The sequence below is a fragment of the Conger conger genome, chromosome 9, assembly GCF_963514075.1.
Source record: "Conger conger chromosome 9, fConCon1.1, whole genome shotgun sequence".
Taxonomy (NCBI): domain Eukaryota; kingdom Metazoa; phylum Chordata; class Actinopteri; order Anguilliformes; family Congridae; genus Conger; species Conger conger.
This window is the reverse complement of record NC_083768.1, coordinates 18,770,657-18,798,251: the sequence shown is the minus strand read 5'-3', so window position 1 is coordinate 18,798,251 and position 27,595 is coordinate 18,770,657. Positions and strand designations below refer to the sequence as shown.

Here is a 27,595-nt window from a genome sequence, read left to right as displayed (position 1 = left end):
GCTGACACCAGAAATGCCAATCCTTATTTTGCCTCAGTTATACTTTTTTGGCTGTCCTTTCTATATCGAATGTGTCTGGTTGTGGAAATATTTTGTGCCATCTACTTTAAGAAAACATCCATCAAGTCCAGTTATGCCTCTAGAGATTACTAAACGAAAAGGTATGCAAAATCTTTCTCAAGTGTTTTTGTCCTTGATACTGAGGAAATGATGACAGACAAAGCTGCAAATAATGGCTATCAATTTTGCTATATGTAGGTGACCAATTTAATCTTCTAATCTAACACACCACTGCAACATAAAAGAAAATCTGGCAAGGACATTTATTTGCCATGCAGAGATATGAGGAGTTGGAAGTTAATGCAATTAGAAAAATAACTGTATAAACAAATGGAACGGCACTAACAAACAACAGTAAAATAATCGAAAGGCCTCCACACTTTTCATCCTTAACATGTAGCCAAGCATAATCTGAGCATTGTCTCGGCAACATTCAGAGTTTTAAATTGCTTAATGTGCACAGTCAGAATTGAACTGAAAGTCTGTGCAAATATGAACCAATTCTTGTTTGTTTTTCTTTTTTCTCTCACTCTTAAATAAAAAAGCATTGAGGTAGACTTTTTTTCTTCTTTGTAAAACATCACGGACTAAATCTCTGCAAAACAAACACATTACATTCATATATGAGCTAGATGAGGTAGGTATGATGCAAAGTGTACAATATTTCAAGAATGCGAGAATTTCCCTGAGATGGTCAGCGAAGAACATATTAAGATACGTATTAAGGTCAGTCTTGTTTACTAGTGGGACAAGCAACAACTATATGTGACCAGATGGTTTTCTAATAGATGTATACTGCTTAAATGATTATATCAAGTACTCCCTATAGCACATACAGTATACCACACAAATCTGCTCAGGGATACCCAAAATGGAAGGGAGTGAGCCACAAAAAAAAAAAAAAAAAAAAAAAAGAATTTCCTTGGTAGTCGGCAATTCCCTCATCTAGACAGACTGTTCTTAATGTGTACCTTAACATTTCTTCTTGTATTGATTTTATCATCTTCTCAGTTTTCATTACAAACTGAGAAAGCCTTTTCAGAACTTGAGGATTCGGTTGTTTCCAAAGTCAACAACAACAATTACACCATCAGGTGTAATGGCTATACCGGATGGGCGATCCATCTGCCCAAAGCCATTACCCTGAGTGCCAAACTTGCATAAGAAGTTGCCATTGGGTTCGAACACCTGGACCCGATGGTTGCGGGAGTCCGCCACAATGATGCGGTTCTCCTGGTCGACAGCGACCCCCTGTGGACGAAGGAACTGCCCGTTGCCTGTGCCCTCGGAGCCTAAGAAGCGGGCCGACTGGCAGTCCGGCCGGATCACCAGCAGCCGATGATTGTTGAAGTCTGTCACTACCAGGTGTCCCTCGTGATTGAAAGCCACGCCCCGGGGCGAGTCAAAATGCTTCCAGAGGGCCCCCTCAAAGCCGTACTTGTTCAGGAATGCCCCGTCAGGCCCGAAGAGCTGGATGCGGTGGTTGCGGGTGTCAGAGACCAGAATCTTCCCCTCAGAGTTGACGGCCACGTCCCATGGGTAGTTGAACTGTCCGTTCTTGCTTCCCTTCTCCCCAAACTTCAGAAGGAACTGACCCTCAAAGGTGAAGATTTGGATACGGTGATTGTCTTTATCAGCCACGATGATCCTCCTCTGGGAGTCACAGGCCACACCGGCAGGCCGGTCAAACTGCCCAGAGCGGGAGCCCAGGGTGCCAAACTTATGGTGGAAGGTTCCGCAAGGCTTGAAGATCTGCACGCGGTTGTTGCTGCGGTCAGCCACAACTACGTAGCCCTCCTTGTCGACGCAGATGCCCCAGGGCCGGCACAGCTGGCCATCCCCTTCACCCTCCCCTCCAAAGGAGGCCATCGGCACGCCTACGCCCCCGTAGTTGCGGCCAGCCTTGACGAGCACTTTGAAGGGACTCCCCTCAATGTGCTGGTTGCAGATGAACACTGAGAGGAGGTGCTCGCCCTCGGTCTTGGGCAGGTAGCTCACCGTGTATGTGCCATTTTGGTGGTCCGACACATCAGCCACCGACAGGTTACCATCCACGTCCATCACCACCACTGAGATGCCATCGCCGCCAGACAGCCGGGGCTCGCCGTCGTGATCGTAACCCACCACGGTGAAGGAGGCTACCTTCCCCTTCAGCGCCCCCTTCAGGCCTTCGCCCGTGGCCTTGGTGACAGGGGCGAAGGCACCGCTGCTGATCAGGCCCATAGACTTGATGGCAATGAAGAGCGCCTGGTCTGGTGGTGTGAACATTATGCGGTCATCTTCCTGGGGCTGCAGCAAGCCCCGCAGGCTCTTCAGCTCCTGGATCTGGGCCAGCATGCGCTCGCGGGCAAGCAGGATGTCCATGTTGCGACCTTCCTCCAGGACCTGCTGCACTGCCGCAATGGTGCTGTCAAGCTTGCTCAGGTTCTGATGAAGCTTCTCCACCTGCAGGTACAGAGAGTTGGCCTTCACCTGCCGGATCTTCTCCACCTGTGGACAGGGTCGAAGGAGCGGGAGAGAGGAGACAGGAGAAAGTCAGCCCCTCATTATTCAGTTACATCTGTAGGTACGACCAGCCTTTTGTAATGATACAAAAGCTGTTGCCTAACACAGTGTTCGCTTCTCAAGTGGGTTTGTCATTAACGCATAGGCTGGGCCCTACAGCTGAGAAACCTCATGTTCAGGTCTTAGCAAAGTCATTAGCTGAATGGAAGTCCATAATCACACAAACAAAATTGGCTTTGTCCCACAAGGGGTAGGTCAGGATTAAGTCAACCTGGGTTACTTAGGTTACCACTATATTAGTTCCTCCCAACAAAGACTATAGTCATTGTCAATGAAAGATACACCTCTCCTCCATCTCTACTGAGCTCGCCTGTAGATCTATGTGCCACGTAGTGTGGAAAAAGCTGGCCCTTGTATTAGAGCAGACACTTTTGAGATACTTTTTAGTACTCCTGGCAGAATTCACTAAATGGCACAGAGTTAACATGAGAAGAAAATTTGTCATTGTAAGCTGGGAAGGAAAAAGGGGGTTTTTATAATTTTTAATCGTATGTCACTAAAAGCACACCTACATATTTACCTTCAGGGACATAGTGGGCTCCTGAATTATTGGCACCATTGATAAACATCCACAAAAAAATAAAATAATAATAATAATAATAATAATAATAATAATTGACATAAGCTTTATTTCCCAAAATGTTTAAAGTAACACACTTTATAAATGGAATCAACCAAAGTCCTACATTTTCTAAATAAAGAAAATATTTCAACAAAAAACAGGTTCCATAATTATTGGCACCGCTGGTTTAAAACTTTGTACAAACACCCGTGGCAAAGATGACAGCGTTTTCCTATCATTTCTGCTAACAGATTTGAAGGGATTTTTTACCATTCCTCCATGCAGAACTTTACACAATGATTGATAACCTTGGGATACCACCCCCCTTCAGTTCAGACCACAGGTTTTTTATGGGATTTAAGTCTGGAGACTGAATGACTAAAACTCAGCTTCCTAGCAGAGGCAACTAGATCTTTTGCCAAGATTTTCTAGTCATTTTTTTTCATTTATTGATCTTACATAGTGCTCCTGGACCACTGGCAGCAAAACATCAATGACCCACTGCTATATTTGACAGTAGGTATGAGGTGCTTTCCCTTGTTTGCTGGCAAACATATTGTGTATGACCAAAACATTCAATTTTGTCTCATCTGACCATAGCACGGTGGCATGGATGGTGCAGTGGGTAGCACTGCCGCCTCACAGCAAGGTCGGCCGGGGCCTCTCTGTGTGGAGTTTGCAAGTTCTCCCCCTGTTTGCGTGGGATTCCCCGGGTACTCCGGTTTCCTCCCACAGTCCAAAGACATGCAGGTTAGGCTGATTGGAGAGTGTAAATTGCCCATAGGTATGAGTGTGTGAGTGAATGGTGTGTGTGCCCTGCGATGAACTGGCGAACTGTCCAGGGTGTATTCCTGCCTTTCGCCCAATGTATGCTGGGATACGCTCCAGCCCCCCTGCGACCCTGTTTAGGATAAGCGGGTTAGGATAATCATGAATGAATGACCATAGCACTTTCTTCCAGTCATAATTCCAATAAGGTTTGGCAAAAACCTTTTGTTTTTGTTTATTGTGCTCAGTAAGGCCGTCTTTGTGTCACCCTTCTGAATACAGTTTGCAGGTATGGAGGTGCCATTTTATGTTGTTGTTGTCACCTCAAAACACAACCAATCTCAGCCATTCTTAAACTGGGTTTGGGTTACTGATGTCCTCCCTCACCTCCTTATCGTCCGTGGGGATAATATGCACTTCCAGGCAAGTTTGCAACCATTCTACATATTCTACAGCTTTTTATTATTGCCCTTAAGCGGTATGTTTAAGTCTATTTTTGTGCCCATTTAATGACTTGTGATGGTCAATTACCATCTGTGTCTTCTGAATTGATGGTACTTTGGTGATGGAATGACACAATATAGTTCCTTTACAATGAGATTAACCCCTTAAATTTCAGGTTTTTTTTTTTTTTTTTTCATTCATTCCTTTATTCAGCCTGCAATTCTCAATCACTATGGTAACAGGATATACCGTTTGAAAAGCGTTAAAACCCATGGTTCTATTGGTATAACCCATTTAACATGCCATTGCTTTAGTGACAGCAGTTCCTTATTTTGTGACATGTGGGTGGTAAAACTAAATAACAAACCAAATGCGGACCAAATGCGAAATAATTTCTCATACTGAGTAAATATTTCTGAGGAAGACAGTGAAAATACCATTGACAACACAATACAGGGAATTTTCTGTGAAGGGACACCATTTCATATCGGTGAGCATTTAAATAAATTCTCAAAATATTGTATTATTATTCTGTATGTTTATAAATAAGGAGCCGGCCGCTTTTGAATAATGAATAGCATGTGAAATGGAATGTGTATGACCTGTTGATGGGGGTTAGGTATGTGGCAAACACTTCACTCAATGGACATCAATGAATATGTCAGTATACAAGATGGTATTATTGTGATTATTGTACTTTATGTTTTATGATCTTCTTGAGCTGCTGCTGTCTGAGGATAGCTGCAAAGAGAGGGAGTTTGGGACAGAGAGGTAGGGGAGGGTGACAGGCAGGGCCTTTCAGGATAAAAAGTGTTGTACAGTTCAGTAAGCAAAATGCAGCATTTTATACCTTGTGAGACCCATAATATAATTTTGTTTCCATGTGTCCTTTTGGAGTCTCCAAATGTCCTTTTTGGAAAACAATGCAGAATGCAAATATTTGGTGTTATTGTCCTCACATCTGAAAGGGGATTTGTCAATAGCTGTGGCTTGGCTCCATTGTGTTTCTGAGCCCACAAGCCACAGCTACAATGATCTGTGTCCAGAAAATCTTTTTAATGAGAAAAAAAACTTCCACTTTCACTGCATTTGAGCTTCTTGTTTCAGTAATATTTGGAAAAATTCTGACTGTTGTATAACAAACCCCAAAGGGTTACTTTTCAGAAGATACAAGGATTATGTCTGTAGTCAAAAGGGTTCAAGAATAGTAACAATTTTATTTTTGGTATGTCATTCGTAAGCTTATGTCAAGAAAAGGGGCGATACTTAAGGGGTTAACTAAATTAAAATAAAGTAGTATTTCAACATAAAATATACATCATTATCCATTATGTATATTATATGCAGCCTTTTTTCCCCATTCTTATTAAGGGTGGCAATAATTCTGGAGCCCACTCTATACCTCTATGAAATCACGTTTGTCCAAATGAAACCCCAGTGTGACACGTCCACACCTACAGTCCTGCAAACAGGCAGCTGCTACTGCTAAAGCGCTGAGACTGAGCGTGATTTTTATTGCAGCCATTACAAACAGAGGGTGGATGGTAAAAGGTTCACTTTAAGGGCTGTCTGTTGCAAATCCAATTAAACTCATAGCCTTGGTATTTAAAACCATTAAGGAAATGTTCTTTGATTGTCCGATTAAGCAGATGATCGCTTATCCCCCCTGCCCCCTGCCAGTGACCTCAATTTGGGAACGGATGGCACCACGGCTGTTGTGAGAATTACCCAGGCAACAGCGGTGTTGCTGTTGCTCATGCAAAAGGGAATGACTCCCCCCCCCCCCCCCCCCCCCCCCCTCCCATCCACACTTCTGGGACCACCGCACCAAAGAGCTTCCTGCCTTTTTTAATGAATTATACATGCTGGACGTCTGCATTAACAGTAAAGCCTTTGAAGATTGCTTGTCCAGCGGTAACACTCATGATATCAGCAGGCTGATACATTGGTTGTCGCAGCCTCTTCATTCCAGCTGATACTGTTATACCAATCTGCTTACAATGCTTGGGAGACATCTGTGGAATAATTTACTCAAAGGGAGGAACAGACCTGTCGTTTTAGTGGCAGTTGCCGATTTCACAGCAACAAAAAAAGGAAAAAAAGCCCTTTGAGGCACCCAAAATTGGAAGAGAAAAGCTTTAAAGTGATTGGTTTTGAGAGTCAAAGGAAGTGCTTTATTGGGAATGTAGCAGATTGTTCCCATCACAAGAATGATGGCATTGTGCGATCCTGCTCTCCCATGTAATGCTACATTCAAATGCAACTTAAGTCTTAACATGAGTTGAGTTCAAGTCAACTGATATATCTAATATATTACATTTCACACAACATGTCTGTTCCACCCATAGCACTCAGTTTTTACATTGAATCCCTCAAGGGGGGTCTATTCAGTTGGTCTGTAAAAAAAAAACTTGCCTATTTTAGAAGAACAGTAGTAGGAGGTTCACTTTACTTATCTTACAAAAAGTGATAACAAAACAGAATGGTTGTTGTGCATTAGCACTTATTTCCCTTTCTGTAGTTTCTTTGTCCACAAAATCAGAGAATAAAAGAATCCTGCTTAGAGGAGCCTAACAAAGCAAACAGACTCTCTCTCTCTCTACTCAGGGAGCAAAGTGTAACTTTATACATGAGGTCTTTGTGCAGGGAGCACATAGTGAGGTACGCTGTTTTAACCAGGTCCGTTAAGAGATTTTTCCAATTGTTGCCTGTGTTCTGGAGGAGGGATGGGTCTATGGCGCTCACACTGTAGGCAATTTTTCCTCTTCTGTTCCCCCTCCATTCAATTCCGTGCCTTCCAATACTGAGACTTATTCAGAATCCTGTCGAAAGGCTCTTTACAGTCAACGATTCCTTCCACATCAACCCTGTTGTTTCCATGCAGCCTTCTCCTTGTCATTCATTCACAAGGCTTTCTTTCATGTTCTCCTCACAGGCAGACATCCACACACTTTAAACAGAAATGGCCCGCACTCTTATTTCAGCCTTCAGGTTACAACCGGAGGAATGTTGACCAAATCTGAGGTCCTATAGGAGGTTGGAGATTCAAATGGTTTGGCACACTGCTTTCATCCTACTAGGGTAGAAAATAACGTATCCTACACCAGGGATCATCGAATCACGGTCAAAATATATTGCAATATTATAGTATAAGCGCAGATCTCATGAAGGGGAGCCATTTATTGACAGTGCATATACTTAAAACTCTTTAATATACTTAATAACTCCAGCTTTTACTTGGTTATACAAGTCGTGTCTTGCAGTTTGGGAAATCTATATTTTCCCTGTAATTTGTAGGCTCCTGCTTGTGAAATGTTAGTAGCACTTCCGCATTCCGTGCATTGAACACTGCCTGTTAATGGGTGCCATTTGTGGCTTTTGCTTATATTTTTTGTCAACCCAAATTGCCGCAACGGTCATTAAATGACTGCTGTTGTGACTCCCAAGTTCTGCAAATTGCGAATTCTCGTCCTTCACTTGGTTTGAAACTAGAAGGTGTCCAGATGGGTTCAGTTGCAGTTGGCTTTGGAACTAATCCACGTTGTATGCATTTCAAATATCCTGAGCTAAAAATCTCATAGGCTATACCTAGCATGGTGTGGAAGGCAGTTCACAAATACACAACGTCACTGAAATGTAGCACAAATTGAAGCGCAAGGCTTGAAATAATAAAGCAATTCGCGCAGCTTGACATCTCTCTGAGGAGAGATGGGCTGATTGACCTTCCAGTACTAATCAGTTTGCACAGAGAACAAGGCTCCAGGTGGCCCTTTGAGTGCTGCAGTATTCACCGTGAGGGGGCAGGGTAAGGGAAGGATGGGGGGGGCAGGAAGGGGCGGCGGGTTCCCGATCATCTCTCACCTTCCACAGTAGCTCACACTCGCGCTCCTCCAGGGCCTTCTTGTGCTTCAGTGCCATGGCCTTCACCTCTGTCTGCACCGCCTCTGCTTTGATCTCCACCTGCTCAGCGATGGCCTGCACTTTCTCCATGCTCAGCTGAGAAACGGCCAGAGAAAGATACAACTTGAAAAAAAGACTCAGGAAAGAAAACGCCATTCATTTCATACTTTAAGTCACTTTGAATGACTTAAAAGCCTGTTAGTAATATTCAAATTTATAAAAAGTACTGCTTATGGAAATGACTTGCACGTGCACTGTGGAAAGAAATAAGCTATCGATAATTACACATATATTAAATTTCTCAAATGGAAAGCTTCAGTGAGTATTTCAAATGGAGCTAGCTGAATGTCCATTCAGTTCAAATTCAGCTGCCGAATTGTTTGCTTTTTCCCCCTCTGACACAAGGGTCAGCAGTCCTTCCCCTGGACCTTGAGGGCAGCGAGACCTCACAAGGACCAAAATTTCCTTTGTGGCGCCACCCCGAATGGTCAAAGCTCCCCCAGCTTCAGGGGTCACAAGGTCATGACACCCAACCTCTGCATAAGCACGCCCACAGGCAAACAAAGGCTCTGCATCAGATCTCCTCTCTTCCAGGCAGCCATTTTCTGCAACCTGCAAAGGTTTGCCAAACCATGGGCCATCAGAACGCCCTCCAGACAGGGAGGCAGGGACAGACATGTGACACACCAGGAACATGCGGTAAAGGCACCTGGAGGCCACTGCTTCAGTGAATCCCAGTGGCAGGTTTCTGGAGGAGACGGGATGACACCTCCTTACTTACTGTAAACACTACTTTACATAGAGACCATTTGTCTTTGTATACAGTGACTCATTCTAAAATCTTGACACAAAGACATGAACACACCAATCAAGTGGGATGGAACAGGAAAAATTAAAGCAAAGGTACTCTATTATGCAAGTATACCTCTAACCACAATTATGCACGGTTATGCATGAAGCATAACACTTAAAACACTTTGAAAGTGTGCAAGTTTCATATTAATAAACTACCCGCATTGCAATGTAGCAAGCAAATCATTGTAATTATAATGTACCGAGTGAATGTTATGTACTAGCCAAAAATTATGGGGGAAGCAACAGCGGATATTTAAGACAGGGAACAAATTATTTGCTAAAATATTTTGTCAGTATAATTTTTATCATAATATAAAAGAGAAGCAGGCATGACGGTTTAACAGAGCAAACTGTGTAGAAATGATAAATGAACAAATGAATATCAAAACAAAAAAACTACCACAGGAAAAAAAAAAAAAACATGCAAACAAAACACCCCATTTTGAATACAGATATTGCTGAAAAAGAGCAGCAGATGGGCAGTGGAAACAAAAGAACAGAAGTAGAGCAATCAAAGGTGTGGAACGAGGGGGTTCGGACAGGCCCGCGGGTCACAAGTTGAGGGTCAGAGGTGGCTTGAGATAATGCCAACGGCTAGGGGCGGAAATTTACTGGCAGGGTGAGCAGAGTTTTTTTGTTTACTGCCTGGGGGTTTTTAACAGCCTTCTCACTCCGAGGAGACGGGATCAAAATTTGAAACTATTCTTTGCCAAGAACGGGCGTATAGCAAGGACAAAGGACCAAAAAACACCCGTCCACACTTCCTGTGGTTTCACAGCTGGAACCCGACCATGGTGGGGGGGGGGGGGGGGGGGGTTTGGTTATCTGCGTATGCTGCCATTTAAAAGGCTTGTTTGGTTTCTGGCTAGTGAGCACAAAGTCATTTCAGGAGGTCCCCCCCACCCCTCGTGCAAAGCTTTTAATGGTTTATCAGAGTGGTGATTGTATACGACCGTTATGTTGACTCAGGGTGCTCGGCTTTTGAAGTTCGCCGGCAGACGTCCAAGGACACATCTCTTTGGATAGGCTTAACAGATCCAATGTCAGAAGGTTAGATTATGGGGCAGAGACAAACAAACAGCTCTGCTGCCAAAACCCAGCAGAGGATATCTATGGACTTGAAGAGAGCTCTATGGCCAGGGAGCCTTTCAGCACAGTGTTTTACTGTGAAACCTTTGCCATTGTACCTCTCCAGCACGCAGTTTGCAGGCCCATAAACTCTTGTTCTTCTTGGCGCTCAGAGGGTATGTTCTGATTGCTAATCGAGTCGGCTGTTCAGTCTGGTGGAATAACAGGATTACTTCTTTCTCCTCTATGTCAACCAGGGCCAGACCTGTAGTAGGCCTAACTATTACCATACCAACTACTGCTATGGGGCTGCTATGAGATACTTTAACCAGTACCACTTAACCAAGACTAAATAAGATATTTCATTTTTGTACATTTGCATTTAACTAATTTACAGAACCTGTGAAATCTATTATGTTCAATTTGGGAAAATACAAGAACCACGGGCTAACTGATGTATACAAGCAACCAATTAGTGTATTGTCTGCTGCACCATGGGATTTGACAAGAATAGAGGAACTGCCAGGCCCCAAGAAATATCCAACCAGCTAGCTGGAATATTTAAGTCCTGTTTTTTTTCCTGTTATTATAGCATCATCCCATTTCTGTACCTTGGGTGAGATACATCTCAACAGCATGCATGTAAATAAATATTTGGCTACAGAGGTGCTGCATGGAATGACTCGTGTGAGCTAACATTAAAAAAGACTGATGAACTCTGGATGTGCTCAAACCATTCAAACAAAAGATCAGCTCACATAAAATATATAGTGGAAAATGACCATGGTAACTTACTATGGGGGAAAATAATATATAACTAAGGGACATCAGAATATATATCCGAATGTAATGTAATTTAATCCAATAAAGAATTCTGACCAGCAGATGAAACAAAGATAAGGTTGTGATAAGGTTAGAGAAGACATTTTTGACCATTCCTCTATTCAGAACTTTTCAGAATCATTGATATCCTCTTCAGAACAGACCACAGGTTTTCATGGGATTTACATCTGGAGACATAGCCATGGCAGAACATGGTTGTTGTTTTTAATTATGTGTGGATGTTGATGTATGTTTGGGATCATTGTCCTACCTACGACCAAGACTAGCAGAGCCAACCAGCAGAGCCAACCAGCTTTTCTGCCAAGATTTCCTGGTACATATTTAAATTAATTATGCCATTGATCTCCAAAATATCAATGACCAAAAACCATATTTGACACTAGGTATGAGGTGCTTCTCCTTGTATGCATCCAATTTTGCAGTCAACCATGTTGATGGAGAGTATGGAAAAAACATTCAACAGAGGTCTTATTTGACCATAGCACTCTCTTACGGTCATCATTCCAATGAGGTTTGGCAAACTCAAGATGCTTGGTTTTGTTTATTGGGCTCAGTAAGGGCTGTCTTCGTGCCAGCCTTCCAAAGAGTTTGTTGGTATGAAGATGCCATAGATGCAATAGAATTTTTTTAGACTTGGTGACCCCAAGACACAACCAATCTCTGCCATTCTTAATCTGTGATCCTTGGGTTATGTATGGCTTCCCTCATCTTCCTTACTGTCCGTGGGGATAATAGGCATTTGCATCCTCTTCCTGGCAAGTTTGCAAAGACTGCATATGTTTTAAGCCCAACTGTTTATGTATTTTTTGTACCCATTACCCAAATTGTAATGGTCAATTACCATCCGTCTTCTAAATTGACAATTCTTTGAGAAACAGATTTTACATGCTTGTTACCTCATTTTTATACTCTAGTGAAACAGTAAGTGGTGGAATGACACAATACAGTTGCTTTAGACTGAGAATCAAAGTAAAATTGTACTGCCAAGTTTACCGTTTCATTTTATTTACAATAATTGTTAAGGGTGCCGATAATTCTGGCACCTGTAGTTTTCAGAAAAGCTTTTAAAATGTAGTAAATTGGATTACTAAATAAAAAACATTGAAGCATCAGTAAAAGTATTTAAATAAAAGTATATAGTTTTCCAATATGTTCGAACATAAAATATAGATTGTTATCTATGTTGTGTATTATATGTATTTTTGAATGTATGAAGAGGTGTGGAAAAGTAGGTTCTTCATTAATACATTAATAGTCATTTTGAAAAAATTTACAGAACACACACATAAGACTTGTTCTGACTGTTTTCACATACAACAACTGGTGAACTATCCAGTGCTTGATCTTACTATGTGAGCATGCCAATTTCAAATTAATGTTCAAGACTAAAGCACATATGGCCATGCCTGACAAGATCACTGCGATGTCACTCAAAGTTGACGGCCATTTTTTGTCTCCATAACGTCCGTGGAATAAAGCTTTGCCGAAAACTTTGTATTCCTCTTGAAGCGTCTCTACAGGAGAACAGATACCCTTTAGCCCTTTTTTATTACCCTTAACAAAGTAAGAACCGTGGAATGGAGGGGGGTGGTGGTAGATATGCAATTCCCTGATAATGTAGCCCTTACAATCTACCTCCCACCTTCTGCTCCTCTCTCCCCCACCCCCAGGTTCACAGCTGGGTACCGTTCATCCCTCTGCCAGCAGGCATACCCAAGGCCTGTTCTCCACAGCCCTTATTTGACCAGGACAAATGGCCGTTTTTCTAGAGGACCTCCCCATCTCCTTGTTCCTTTGAAGTGGGCACATGACAGAAACATTTCCTATGTGTTCCACTCCATCCATCAGCCACCCCACCCCCACCACATGGCTCGACCCCCTTTTGCACCCCACCCCCACCCCTCAAAGCCAAATTGTCAGGGAGCCCAGTGGGGGTTCAGGGGAGGTACCAAGTGTTGCTATTAAAAGTCACTTCAATTAAACATTCAAAACTCTTTGTTTTCAAAAGCCACAAATACAAACACGTCTTGTTTTTCCATTTTAAGACACAAGACCAAAAGCTATTGCATAGTGCAAACATGTATTTTTTCAGGTTGCAAAGCAGAAATCACCCACAATAATCTATGTACATAAAATTCTATTTCCTGTTAAGGTCAAGCATGTAAGGAAGAAGAGAATATTAATTTACTGAGACCCTTCATCTGCTGCAATATGTAATCTGTTCCTTCCAAAATCCTGTACAAGAGAAAATAAAATTGTGCATGACCAGCACAGCCTCCAAGACCGCTCAGATTACCAGTGTGTCAACCCTGACCTACAGCGGCATGCTACCTCATACATTTTTTTGTGATCAATTATTTGTATTAATAATTGGTGAGACAGGGTTACAGACAAGAATACTTCTACTGTGTAGATACATTTTCAATGTATTTGCATAGTATATGACTCCATGCTACCCCACACATAAGATTATGCATTAACTGACCGCTTAAAATGATAATGGTAAATGTCATGGAAACAATACAAAAATGATAATTTAGAGTTTCCATAAGTGAAAAATCACAAAAAGAACTATTTCAATTCCTTCAACTTTATACATCCGGTCTTCTTTCCTGAGAGCAAGACAACGACAGGAGACCTGTTTAAGCCTTAGAAGCCGGACATCCACCCAACTGCAATGCATTTTCTTCTAGAAATTTCTATTTAATCCCTTATCACTCATAAAGACTTTGAGGCCCCCTAAAATTACCTTCCTTTGCCAAATTTGATATTGCAAGGGCAGAGCTTAGCTCACTGCTGTGATGGTCAGCAGTATTGGAGCCATTATTTGCATACACCAACAAAGCTTTGTGATGGCGCTGCTACAGTTGCTACAGTGTTAAGGAATTGTCATTGTGAGAGCGGCCATTCAGCTCACTGTCAGAAATGGCAAGCTACTCCATTCATTTATAAAAATAAAAATAAAAATAAAAATAAAAAAAAAGCTTTTTAATGGAACACGCCTTGCCATGTCACCTTGGGGATGTTATGTCTTTGAGCTTTTGTGGTATTTTTTTTTAATTAAATATCCTTTAAAATATAACCATAAAAGATAATTGACAGGGTGCAAGCAGGATGTGGCTGACATATGATTCTTTCGAGCTATCAACTTGTCCTTAAAGACTTCATTCTGCAATTGGCTAAGGCGTTATGATCATTTGTTTGCTATAGCACTATTGATGGATTTATAGCAAAGTGTGTAGACAAAGCTGATAAGATTAGAAATTGCATTCAGGAGTTAGAGCTTATTATATGAATAGATATAAAATTCAGTGGCTCCCTGAGGCCATTGTGTTTTGCACAGCAACTTTGTTGATACAATATTTAATAATATTTCTCTGAAGATGTAGTGTACCAAATATCATAGAGATTGCTGAAACTATGTAGGAGGAGAGAGATTTTTAAGGTTTTTCACAAAATCCAAAATAGCAGGCAATCAATTATAGCACATCTTTTTGCTACCAAAGGTTTTTTTGTTCATCTGGAGCCATATGACCAGGCTGCTAGTTTGGTTACTGTACAATGTGCAATATTTCCTGTGCAAACACTTTCAGGGTGGATAAATAATAATAGCATCAGAAAACAAAGACAATGGGGTTCTAGGACTACTAAAAAGAAGTGGATGTTTAGCAAACAGATCATCTTACTTTTGGGCATTTTTTCATATTGCTGAAAGAGAAAAATGAGGTATGACTGCCCCATTCTCTCTGGGTAAACATGCCAAGGATCATATAGATTTTCCTCAGTTGCTCAGCACAAATACTTGTGAATTGTTCGCAAGTAGTTTAAACTATTCGGCAATCCAAATTAAGTGCTATTGGGTACATACCAGCCAGGAATCCCTGTAGTCTTTAGTAGTGAATCTACAGATGTGTGGGTCATGCGCAGTCATGTGATGACTCGTGTAAAGATGGCTGTCAAATACAGTTGCCAACCTGAGGAGTTTGCAGGATTGCACACTCTTCATTGATTTAATTTTTAAATTGTATTTATTACATGCAATGACTATGGGATCCCAGCAGGCATTATAACTGGTAGAATTTTTACCCATGCCGATGAAGTCTGTGAAAGATTGTTCAAAAACTTCCATGAAATCCAGCAGATACCAGTTTGTATCGCCGCACTTTAGGATGATAATAAAATGTAAATAATAGCACTCAAAATATATGTACGAAAATAAATGTATGCACGTCACAGGTTTCAAATCAAGATTTAAACCCTGTGAATTTATCAGAGTATCCCTAAGTTCAACGGAAAAACAGTTGTTAATTTGAAAAACATGCACATGGTCAATATCACTGGGTACGTCTGTGATACCTAACCTCCCCTATCTAGTCCCATCCAAATGCATTTAAAGATCATCAGGAGACAACTCCCATCATTATAAGCTTAGCAAGAGGTGTGAAACAGGAAAGGGTTCCTAAAGCAGATAATCCTGCATTAACATCTAAGACAATGTTCTGCTGCAGATCCATCCTGGTACAGTGCCTGCTCAGTCAGCATAGCGGCTCTGACCGACCATGGCATTACCTGCAACCCAAATGCAACCTGCAAATGAGAGACAGAGATGGGCGTAGATAGAAAGACGTATAGCCCGTCTGCCTAGGGGGTAGAGAGAGAAGGAGAGAGAGCAAAAGAAGTGAGAGAGACAGAGAGAGAGAGAGAGAGAGAGAGAGAGAGCGCTTGGTCCCACCTGCACGGCCTGTCTGCCCTGCTGTGCGTCTGCGAGCAGCTGGATGGTGATGGCGCGGGAGTCCTGGACAGCATCCTGGAGGTAGATGAAGCTGTGTCCCATGTGGCGGCCCACGCTGCACTCTCTGCAGATGGGCACCGAGCACGTGTCGCAGAAGAACCGGAACACCTGAAACAGAGAGCCACGGATATTCAGGCCTACAGCAATGAAAAGAAGAAGAATTCTACCGCAGTTTCAACTAAAGCAGGACCGCTTACATACCCAGCTCCTCATAGGCAAAGGCAAGGGTTCATCCAAAGGCCGTCTAATCAAACGGCTAACAAATTCAATTAAGGAATTAAGAGCTCAGGCTGCATGGAAGCAAAGTTCTCCTGGACTTTTGCAGTTCGGCCCCGTGTGACGCGGTACATCACGATCCCCAAGTCAAGCAGAGTCCACAATCGCGTTTGGTAATTTGCCAGGAATATAAAAGGTTTATTCTACAGCAATGTGAAGACATTGGTTTATGTCAGCTTTGCAGCACACTCATGCTGCAGCACTCTGTACAGGACTGAGGGAGCTATGTGGCACACATCCAGGAAAGAATGTAAACACAGGGTGTCCGCCTTTCTATGGCAACGGTCGAAACAACCAGCTAAACACTGCTAGACGGGGAATCATTAATCACTTTCGAAACAAACGCTGCATCGAGAATTGCCGTTTTAGCACATTGCGGCTCCTAATCCGGCAGAGATTGCGCGGCACAGCTGACGATCACCCCAGCCCGTTCCGTCCTGCGCAGTACGGTGCACTGTCCCGCGTTTCTAAACACGCGTGGGCACAGAGCCACGGCTCGGGAGAACTGCTCAGATGGGTCGATACGCAGAGAAAGAGGGGCTTACTGCGCGTCAAAAGGGAGAAGACTCCAGAAGGCTGAAAGCATACGCGCGAGTGACAACAGCGTCAGCAGAGGAGCAATTTCCTGTCAGGACCAGAAGAGATGAGATTCCAGTCCTGCGTTGCCTCCAGTAGCTGCACTGTATTGACGTTTTGCGGGGAACCTAGCAAACATTTTTTTGCTGTATGCAAATGTAAAGACACGTTAGGGAGGAAGTAATTTTGCATGCGGATCCACTTGAGTGAACGCAAATGATACATGACTGGCGACTTGCAGGCAGGTAACAAATAGCACATTTTATTAACAAATCTGTAATTTACTTCAATCATAAATGTGATATGAATAAAGTGTTCATATAGTCACAATCTATTCTAGAAAAACATTCTCAACCCTTCCCCTGAGGCAGAAGAAGCAAGTAAAAAAGGAGGGTGAGTCATGGTCATACGACTGATTATATAAGCAGTATATTCTAAACCCTTTATTTACCATAGCATCCCTTTACAGCTATGCCTTGCAGCATCTGTGCTGATTTTGATAGGGTAGGTATACCTACATTACATTCATCTATTGATCCATTGTTACTGACTGTACACAAGCAAGTGCTTATAATGAAGTATACCTAGCCTGTGGAAAGCACATGCCAAACAGATGAATGTTTAAATCCAATAGAGATTAATTATCCAAGATAAACAAATTCCATTTAGGCTAAATATTGGTGTTTCTCCAGGGAAGACTATTTGCTGTATTACTGACTTTACTACTGCAGGAGAAACTGGGGGGAAAGGGAGTTTGATTCTATAAAAAAGAAAAACTTGAATCCACATCACTCAATTAGCATTAGTCTTATTGGTTACACAATGACTTCCTCAATCCAGACTATACTGCCAGCTAATTACAATAACACAACAACGGAAATAAATCCAAATTAAATAACTGTAAAATGTAATTAGGCGTGCTTTGCGCACACACCACTACCCCTCTCCCAAACCCGTCCTGCATTTCTCTCACAGCGGTGGCTCAGGAGACCCTCTCCCGGCAGCAGGAATCAATCCATCAATAATGGAGGGCACCCCCGAGAGAATCGCTGATCTAATGACGATGATGTAGCAGGCGAGCACGACATCTCCCACCCCCTTTCCCCTACCCCCGAACTCAAGCCCAAAAACGCCTCCCCCCCCCCCCTCCCCAGGTCCTCCGCCCGCCTCTCCTGCCGCAAACATTTCCAAAATTCCTGGGGCAGCCGGCAACAAAAGGGGAGAATTCAGCTGGAGTGGGTGGCTGAGGCGGGGGCAGTGGAGACGCAGCGACGCAGGATGACACGGGGGTGGGGGTGGGTGGCTAAAGCAGGTCAAACGGCTATCTCTCCGCCCCTCTCCCACACACCAAAAAACAGGGCCTCCTCTCCCCCCCATGTGCTTATCGCTGCAGCTCCGCCAGTAAACAGCTACAGTCGCCCTGCACCATCGTTCTCCACCATCCCCGTCACATGCAGCCGATAAAACCAAGCTTGGGAGTGGTCCCTTTGACAACGTTGCTGTCACTTCAACAGACGGGCTCAATATTCAACTTTTTATTATTATTCACCTTCTTGATATTTTTTATTCAATCGCCGCAGTTACAAATGCTCACACAGCTAAATCTTTGACAAAACAAATACAAAAGAAATATATATCTCAAGAGGCCAGAAGGCTGAAGTCAGGTGAAATTGACAATACACTGTATTAAAGCTTATTCGCCAGAATATAAAATCAGCACGGAGCATTCAGTCAGCCTTGGCAGCTCTCCACATACAACAACAACACAAAGGCATGAGGTATCTCGCAGAAGCCTGGAGGTCCTTTTAGATTACATAAGACTACTTTCCTTCCACAGTGGCATCAATATATTGACTACGCGGGATCTCATCTACTGTTACAGAGATTAAAATTCACACCCTCCCAAAGGAAAAGCCTGACGATGCAATAACGCACAAAGGTTCATGCAAGCATGCATATACACAGTGATATGGTCACTGTCAGCTTTAATACAGCGCAAAAAAGCAGACACCAACTGTTTTTAAGAAAAAGAAATACAGTGTGATAGAATGACATGGACATTCTAGAAGTGGAACGACTCATCCGACTGAATGCTCTGGAAGAACTGGACTTAACCAATAGAAATGTATTGCCAGTGGATAATGATTCCTAGGCTACCTTTTTTTGTTACAGAAAATAAAAGAACCTCGTTACTTGGACTTTGCAATGATATCATAGATATAGTTGCCTGAATAAAGGCAGCAATTAGAAAAATAAAGCAATTAACCAAGTATTATACTGCATAAAGAGATCCAAAGATGAGAACTGTAAACATTATTGTTAATGGTGTTGCTGTCTAGTCTCAAAGTGGTATAATTCATGAAGAAAAGAAAATAACATTCAGAACATGGAGCAATTCTGAACAGAAAGCCTAGCTTCACTTAACTGTAGCATGTTCACTATCAACACAAGCAGCAATTTACTTTTCAACGCGTTTTAACATTGCTGAGAAAATAACAAACCTGCCACAAAACAAGCATTCGAAGCGCAGCGAATTACTGGATTTCACAAATGAAGTAAACTACCCATTGTAGTGTCATTATGACTGGCCTATAGGCTATACCAAACCAAAAACACCTATTGTTTGGGTCTTTGGAAGAAAGAGAGGAACCAAACATCCCCACAGTGGGGATGGCCATTTATTCATAAAACCCTGGCCTTCTGAAAAGAAGAGGAACACTGACTAACAATGGGGAGGAGCAGCATGACTCTTAACAGGATGCGCTCTGTTTTACTTTGGGAGACATTGGCCTGAATTTCCTGTAGGTCTACCTCAATGAGCTCCATTCTCTTTCATTGTTTTTCCCCACATTTAAATTAGAATGGACTGACCTTGTTCTGAAGACAAAGGTGCAAGATTGGGGGTGGGGGGTGGGTAAGCAACTGGCTATATGCTTACCCTCAGAGACTCCACCCCCTCCTTCTGTGCTAAGCCACGGTGCCGCACCAGTGGCCTGCTAAGTTGTTTATTACCCAACAGAGGAAAAAGGTCGTGTTCTACCAACAATTCCTGCACTGTTTTTTGTGGCAAATGAATATGCCCTCACTACTTCAGATAATTCCGATTTTACACATTTAAGTCTTCTCAAGTGAACTGATCTTATTTGAGCACAGTACAATTTTCACCAAGATACTAGCTTGTTCGTGCTTTACTGTTGTGTGACTAATGTTGTTGAAATGCAGCAAGCAAGTCTAACTGACACATCTTCTAGTCATGAGAAAGGTGCTTGCCAGCTAGGATAATTGCATTTGCGACCACCTAGAAGTGGTGACTTCATTTCTGGCAAGTCAGAACATTTCCAACATATCTGTTAAAGGTATTCAGTCTCTCAGTTCAAGCTTACGGGAAGAACTGGCAGCCATTAAAATACGTAATTTGCCAGCCAGCAGTTTCCTGTACAAGAACAACAACAAGCAAGGACGAGTGAGAAAGGGAAAGAAACAATGGTATGAACATGCTAGGACCAAAAACACAGTTGTTCAACAGAAGAGACAGATAAGCCTCATTGGCCACGAAGATTTATCGGTCAGCAGAGGCCTAGTGTACCACAATAAACAGCAGTGCCACAGTTCGTGCGAAAACACAGTCTGCAGCTCAATGTAACATGAGATGTTACAATGGAACTGGCTAGCTAACTAGCACAAAAATACCATGGTTGGGATATTTTCATTGAATGAAGTGCATCTGGGGCCTCATATTACTACTTATGAGATCTGTCCTGCATGTCAGCCCCAACCCCAGTGATTCCACAGTGGATAACTTGGCAGGTTCAGTCAAGCCACATTAATTTATGGTTCGGGGAAAATTGCATTGTGGGCTCTTGGCTTTCATTTAGGTAATCTCACTAAGCAAACACACAGATCACAACAAGTAGATCAGGTAAATAAATTCCACCGTACTTCATTTTTCATGCTTTCTCTCTGTGGAAAACCAGTCGTCCTCAGTAAAACAAAACGACAGTGACTCCATTACTGTATCTGAAGCACCTGGGGAGTTCGCTCTTCAGAGAAATGAAGACAAACACAAGGGGGAAATCACAAATGACTCCCGAGGACTGCCCCCATGAACTGCCCCAATGGAACCTGGGAAAGGGAAGTAAGGCATTAGCGATCCAAACATGCCCCCGGTTTACTGAAGGGCAAGGCTAGAGCCTAATTACACAGGCTATCCATAGAAGCAAGCAGCTGCATGTAAACCTTGATTTACTCATTCAACTCGCAGTTGCCTCCTTGTAAAGGGAACTTTCTCTGAGGGCTAGCTTCAATGGTAGCATGTGTGGGGCTCATATCTGGGGAGGCTATCAAGAGGCGGTGAAGGTGGGGAATGGGCTTTCTGTGCTTACAGGGTGGCATGACTCCACTTGTGTGAGAGATGCGAGGCAATATTTTGCCTGAATGAGAAACTGTACTGTATTGGTGAAGATCGAAATATGTCCCGCGCCATCGAATGTCCACTAGAGAACTGGTCTGAGTTACCCACGCCTCACTCCATATGATACTATTTAAACAGCAGAGAGCAAATAAAATCTCTATTTAAATGCAAATTGAGCCATAAATTATGAATGCAATGAAGTTAAATGATTAATTTAATCAGATATAAGGAGTTTACACGTATGCATGCGAATGAGAGATAAATCATTTGGTATGTAAACGTAATTTAAGGAAAAGTCAATGCAATTCATTTATTGATAAACCTGAAGGTGCTTTTCTGAGACTCCGTAAGGACAATCCATCTACTGCAAATGTTTATCTATCCAGCATGCAAGAAAACGCCATTCAAATGCAAGTTGGTTACGGTCAGAAATGATTGAACTGTTTAACAGCTGTGAGAATGACATGAATCTTCAGCAGAGAAACATTTTTCCTCCGCTGTTAATGAGAACGGGGGGGGGGGCATCTTACGAGCTGTGTAAACACAAGAAAACCGAAGCTTTCGAAGGCCGACGTCGTGTTTGTTTACGCTCGCCTGAGGAACAAGGTCAGAAGTGGCAGGGCAGATGACTGAGCGTTTGGGCCTGCGCGGCCTACATCTCCCAAGACTCCGTGGTTTAATCAATGAAGCTTAGAGTGTGCGGAGCGCCTGAAGGAAATGATGAATACAGCAGTCGAGGCCAAGGGAGGGTGATCAGAGAGGGCTGGGGTGGACGCTTATTAGGGAGGTCAAAGTGGCACGCGCTGCCTATCCCTCCCCCCTACATCCCAAAGGCATCGGCTACAATGTCTGTTGTGTCATCAGTTTAGGTGCTCACATAATGGGTGACAAAGGACACTGAGCATTATGGGTAAAGCTATAACATTATCTTGCATTTACACTCTTTGAGACGCTGGACTCCCTCCAACCTCAACAGAGGCTCTGAAGTCCCTTAAGACTAAACAAGAAAAAGACTGGCTCCAGCCGTGTCGTTTTTCACATATGCAAGAGACCCTTTTCTCTTCATCATTCATGTGAGCCATCAGGTCGAGTAAATCCATCTCTGTCCAGGCCTGGCATGAATCTTTTATGAAGCACCCCCCCCCCCGTGTTTGGTTGATGTCTCTGAAGAATCGGAGTACCTCTTGCGAAGCCTCTCGCCCTGGTACGCACAGTAAACTTAAATGAGTCAGCAGGTTTGACAGGATTATGTTTCCTTCACAGAAGCCACGTAGTAAAATCCACGGCACGGAGAAAAGCAGACGTTAAACCCACCCCCGTTCAGACGGAGGGGGTCCGGCAATAACGAGAACGGTGGCAATAAGGGGGGCCGATACTCACTTTGGTTGGAAAAAAATAACTTCCTCTTAATCTTAAAGGTTGACGCTTATCTGCGTCTCCCTAAGGACGGCGAAAGGCTGAAGCTGGCCAGGAGAGTCGCCCTGCGCTAGGCGATAGGAGAGGGCGGGGCGCCGCTCGCCAAGTTTGCAGAACCGGAGGAAAACGTTGGCTATTAATAAACGGGTGTCATGTGACACTGACGTCCCAAGAGATGAAAGCACGGGAGCATACAAACTCACCAAGTTTAAAGAAGTTCCATCTTCACCCAAAAAGCAGTTTTACTGGTTTGTAAGAGAAACAATTAACCTGAGACACCTTCAAAAAGCAGGAGTGCTTTTTGTTTAGGTTTAAAAAAGTAAAATACATAAATAAGTACATAAATAAAAAACTAAATAAAAAAGTAATTAATTGAAATAGTCTCGATAATACCACCATCAATCACAGAAAGCTATTTTATATAGATGTTTATATTAGCTATGTTTATTGGCCAACAATTTTTCTAATTCCGCAAATAAAGCTTGACTATAAACAACCATAAACACATAAAAAGCTAGAACACGCTTAACCACACGGCAACATTTCCACACCAAGGTTGCATTAAATCCATCCAATTAATGCAAGGATTCCGTGAGTGGATAATCTCAATCACCACACCGCGTTAATCTCACGATCAACAAACGCAGGAATGCCTTCCGTTTGTCTAATCTTCTTTCTTAGAAGTCACAAGTGCCCTTGGGCCCCTCTGCAGCGTGGAGCACTTACTGGCAGGAAACCCACATGCACGCCAACACCATGTTTTCAGACCTCGCTAGTGGCTGCAGCAGGGAGGTGTTGGCCAGGCAGCCAATCTCATTGGTCGCTTTTTAGAGGGAGAGACAGAAAGGGGGAAAAAAAAAAAAGAAAGAAGGAAAAAAGCTAAACAGAATCAGCTGGCTGTCGTCACTAGTATGTGGCTGTGTGTGTGTGCATGTATGTGTGTGTGTGTGTGTGTGTGTGTGTGGTGTACCATGTGAATGAGAGCGCAGAGGGGCCTCACACAGCCACCTGTAGCCATGCTTCTCATTTTACAGGACTGGGGAGAGGCCCATGTGTGTGCATGCTCACACGTGCGTATGTGCATCTTTGCGAAGGGGGTGGGTAAGCCAGCTACAAGGGGCAAAATTACACCGCACTACCAGTACTTCTGCACACAATAATCCCGGCGCTTCCTAGTGGGGCTTTGTAGACTCTCAGAGTTTATGGAGGCCGGTCACGTTCGCCTTTCTCATCACACGTTCGTCCAATAGGACGCAGGTTTCAGGCGTGCCTCCGAACAATCCCACAGGAAATGACCTCAGAGAGGAAAACCCCTGCTTAGATGGCGCTCCAGAGGCTCTCGAAATTATGTAAGCGCTTCCTAGCATGTGGTCCGGCTGTGTTTTGCTCCAGCACGCACGCCAGCGGACAGCGGAGGGAAAGTGGGATCTGCTGAACCAACGCTGCCGTTCCCAACAGCGCACAAACAGACAGGCAAAATAGCTAAATATGGCTGTAAAGGAAAGGCAAGCCTATGCTAAGAGCCATGCAGTTCAGGCACGACTATCAGCGCTTATCCATGGCCATAGGGCACAAGAAGAGGAAAAACATTACATATTTGTACAGTCTTGCAATGCAGCCTCACAACTGAACTGCACCCTGTGCACATCATGAATGAAACTAAAACAGGCGTACATTAAAACATGTTTTAATCTAGCCAGACAATAATGCGTTTGCAGGCATATTGCTGGCTAGAAGCCAGTCTAAGGTAGTCAGCATCTGCAAACTACAACTCCCCTTTCAATGTTCCCTCACTTATAGGTTTTATGACACTACAAAACCACCACTAAGCTTGCTTTGAACTCTCAGTAATAATATTAACTTAAATTCTCTTACCAAGCAAGACTGTTTTGCGTATTCCAACATTATCTTCCTAGCTTAGAGCAAATATGCTTGTTTTGTGTTGAATGTTTATTCTTTCAATTGCATTTCTTACAGCACGTGTCTTCGTGTTCTTAGTCAATAGCTTTCCATTTCTCTTGGAGCAACACACGTTTGCGACATTCTTTATAACTGCAGCTTTGTAATGCTTCTGTATTTCACACTGCAATATTAGCATTTTTAGCAGTCTTTTATGCCTCTTATTATGCTACATCTTTTGAAAACCGTATGTTCCAATGAGATCCAAGTTTCCGCTTGATGGTTTGTCATGAACCTATGAAATATTATTTATCTATGAACATGAGAGCCTGCTAAACAAAGGAAAGAAACTACCAGCTTGGGGAACAGAATTCGCCGCTGCAGTGGCTGCCAAATGGACATTTCTCACCAAACATACTGCACCGTTTCATGTATACTGTGAGAACTATTGTTGCTGCCATAATGCCCAGCCCGAGTAGGACCCTTCATGTAAAGATTCACAGCCACTGCTGTACAAGAGCTACAGTGGCAGCTCGTGCAAATCGCACATAAGTTACTCATTTACAATTATGAGCAAATAAGAAACAATCTTTCTCTGATGAGGACCCTTTGGAAAAAATAGCCCTTCCTGTTCAGAGCGAACAAATGGAAGCCATTAAAACCTGATGACAGGACAGCATTCATGAAAGGTATCCGATTCCCCAAGTCAGCTGCTGACTCAGGCGGTGGACGCCTAAAAACGGGGAATCTTCTAGAATGCAAGATGGCCGCTTATGATGCGCGGACAAATGTGCAGGGGGGGGCCCTGGGGTAGTCACCTTCAACATTTTACAGAAAGTTCATAAAGCTAAAACCACAACCAAACCAGACAGCGTCGGAATTTGAGGCTGCGTGAGTCATGCTGAATTCTCCCCACAGTCTGGAAGTTTCTGACAAAGCTTCCAATTCTAAAACCAATACCTCACTCCATTGCCATGTAAGGAATAAAATACTTTCACATTCTGGTCCCTGATTTATAGGAAGAAACAGGCCCTTTGACCTTACAGTGCTAAGGTACATTAAAAGAGAATCTAATCAGTCTTTTAGAATAACAGAGAAAAGTCATGTTAAAAGGTTCGGTCTGGACAACTCCATACACTACACACAAAAAGTGGTCAATACAAAGAATAAGGAAGTTAATGAAAAGCATCAATAACATCCTGGTTATGTCAATTGTATCATAAAAAAGAACATACAAAATATACATTAACATTTGGTTGTGATCTTTACGCAAGGGAAGAAAAAAAAAATTGCAGGAAATTTTGCGACTTGTTTCTAATTACTTTGCACATGTTGCGCATTAAGTCACTGGAAGCAGGACTTGACTAGCTTCAGTCTGCTGGCTCGCTGAAGATAACTGCCTGCAGATGGAAGAATAGCAGTGACAGAAAATCCTGTTTTCTGCCTGCAGAGCTACTCTGCTCTTACGTTTCAGAGCTGGCCTGATTTTAAGTGCACCCTCAAAGATTCTATATCAAAGCACAGAGAGGAGGGCATATGAAAACAGTTACAAACACATAGAGAGACAGGGGGGACTTCACCAAGGGGCCATAAAATAAAAGCTTTTCAGATATTTCCAACAAATCAGCCCAAAAAAATGCTAACAAATTCTTTACAGACCCAAGATGCTTTTATTGGATCCGTTCATGTCTCCATTTGTAGGCCCGCTGCATTTCAATGCCATGCGAAATACAAAGTATGTAAAAACTCAAACAAAAATGTTGATGATTTTAGAGCGCTGCAATTATTCAGTCTAGAGAATTAGCAGCAAATGGACTTTGCGCTGATCTTTGCAACACTACCTGCAAATGTGTAGTGCAAATGATTGTTTCCCTGCCTCTGTGAGATCAAGTGCTTCATTATGTAACTCCAAGTTGCACTCATTCCTGAAATGTGACAGTTTTCCTCAGCCCGTTTTACAGCATGAATTTCAGTTCCAGTTTGAAAATATTTATTATTATTCAGGAAAAGCATTTCTTAGATGAATATACACTCAGTGAGCATTTTATTAGGTATTTTAGACTTATGTTAGACTTATTGGTCTTAAAAAAAGACCATGCTTAATTAACGTATTTACAAATCAATTAATTCATGTTAAACTACATTAGTTAATGGCAACTGATGTACCCTTATTGTAATGTATGAACCATTTTTTAAAAGTACAATAAAATAAAAAACAAAATAAATCAGTGACTTCCCTTTCAACCCAATGGGGAGGCTTCAGACTATAAACCTGAACAAATGCAAAATAATTACTCTGAGAGTATTTGATGCTGTAAAGTTCCAGGCACAGTACCATATATGTTACAGAAATATGAAAGAGGGGAATCCACTGCGTTAATCCCAGTTGCAGGCATGATTCAGATGAGAAAGTCATGAATTTAAGAAATCATAAAATGAACAGACAAACTTCATAACTAAAACAAGGTAGCAAAATCATCATGTCATCAGAACTAACATTTATTTATTCATACATACACTCAGTAGAACACCCTTATCGAGTCTATGTTACAGTGTATTTTGACGTACACAATCACAATTCTCATTCACAACTTCAACATAAGTTCCAGAAACCCTCCACGTGTACGGTCGTTCTGCAGGGTCCTTTTATTACGAGTCGAACAACCGAAGAACCATACGGAGGTGAGAATGAAAGATTTGATAGCTCGTGGAAAAAAAGTCAAATGAATCACCCCAGTTACAGCCTGGGACACTAAGGGAATGGCATGTGCCACCTTTATGGAGAAATGTCTCACACATGGCATCTTGCATGATTGGGACCCCCTGTCATTGATTACTGGGACAAAGGCAGCAGAACCAGAGGAGGGGCTTCCTGGAAGAGGGTCCCCAGCCACCAGATGTGGGATTGGGGGGGGAAGGGAAGGGGGAGGGGAGGCAATAGCAATCACACACCAAACACACGGAAATTGCGGTTCGACACACCTCCAGGGTGTAGCACAGAAGCAAAACCAGAACGAGCCTTCCCCCAGGCCACATAACCACCGAAATTAGAAGGTATGTGACATCAAATCCAAATCCGGCCCTGGTTTCATTTCTCCCAGGTTATTAGCTGAACAATTAGTCCAATTGATGGGCTAGACTGTCTTCAAACCTGATTCTC

General features: G+C 42.8%; 1 protein-coding gene across 1 annotated transcript in view; it reads right to left on the bottom strand.

Annotated features, from left to right (window-relative positions):
- Window positions 1-1,098: 1,098 nt before the first annotated feature.
- Window positions 1,099-27,595, bottom strand: part of LOC133136137 (E3 ubiquitin-protein ligase TRIM71) — a 38,618-nt gene continuing 12,121 nt past the window's right edge. The window contains exons 2-4 of the mRNA XM_061253383.1: window positions 15,798-15,965; window positions 8,261-8,395; window positions 1,099-2,550 (exon numbers count right to left, since the gene is read on the bottom strand). Coding sequence (XP_061109367.1) covers window positions 1,099-2,550; window positions 8,261-8,395; window positions 15,798-15,965 — 1,755 coding nt within the window. The remainder of the gene's footprint in view (window positions 2,551-8,260; window positions 8,396-15,797; window positions 15,966-27,595) is intronic.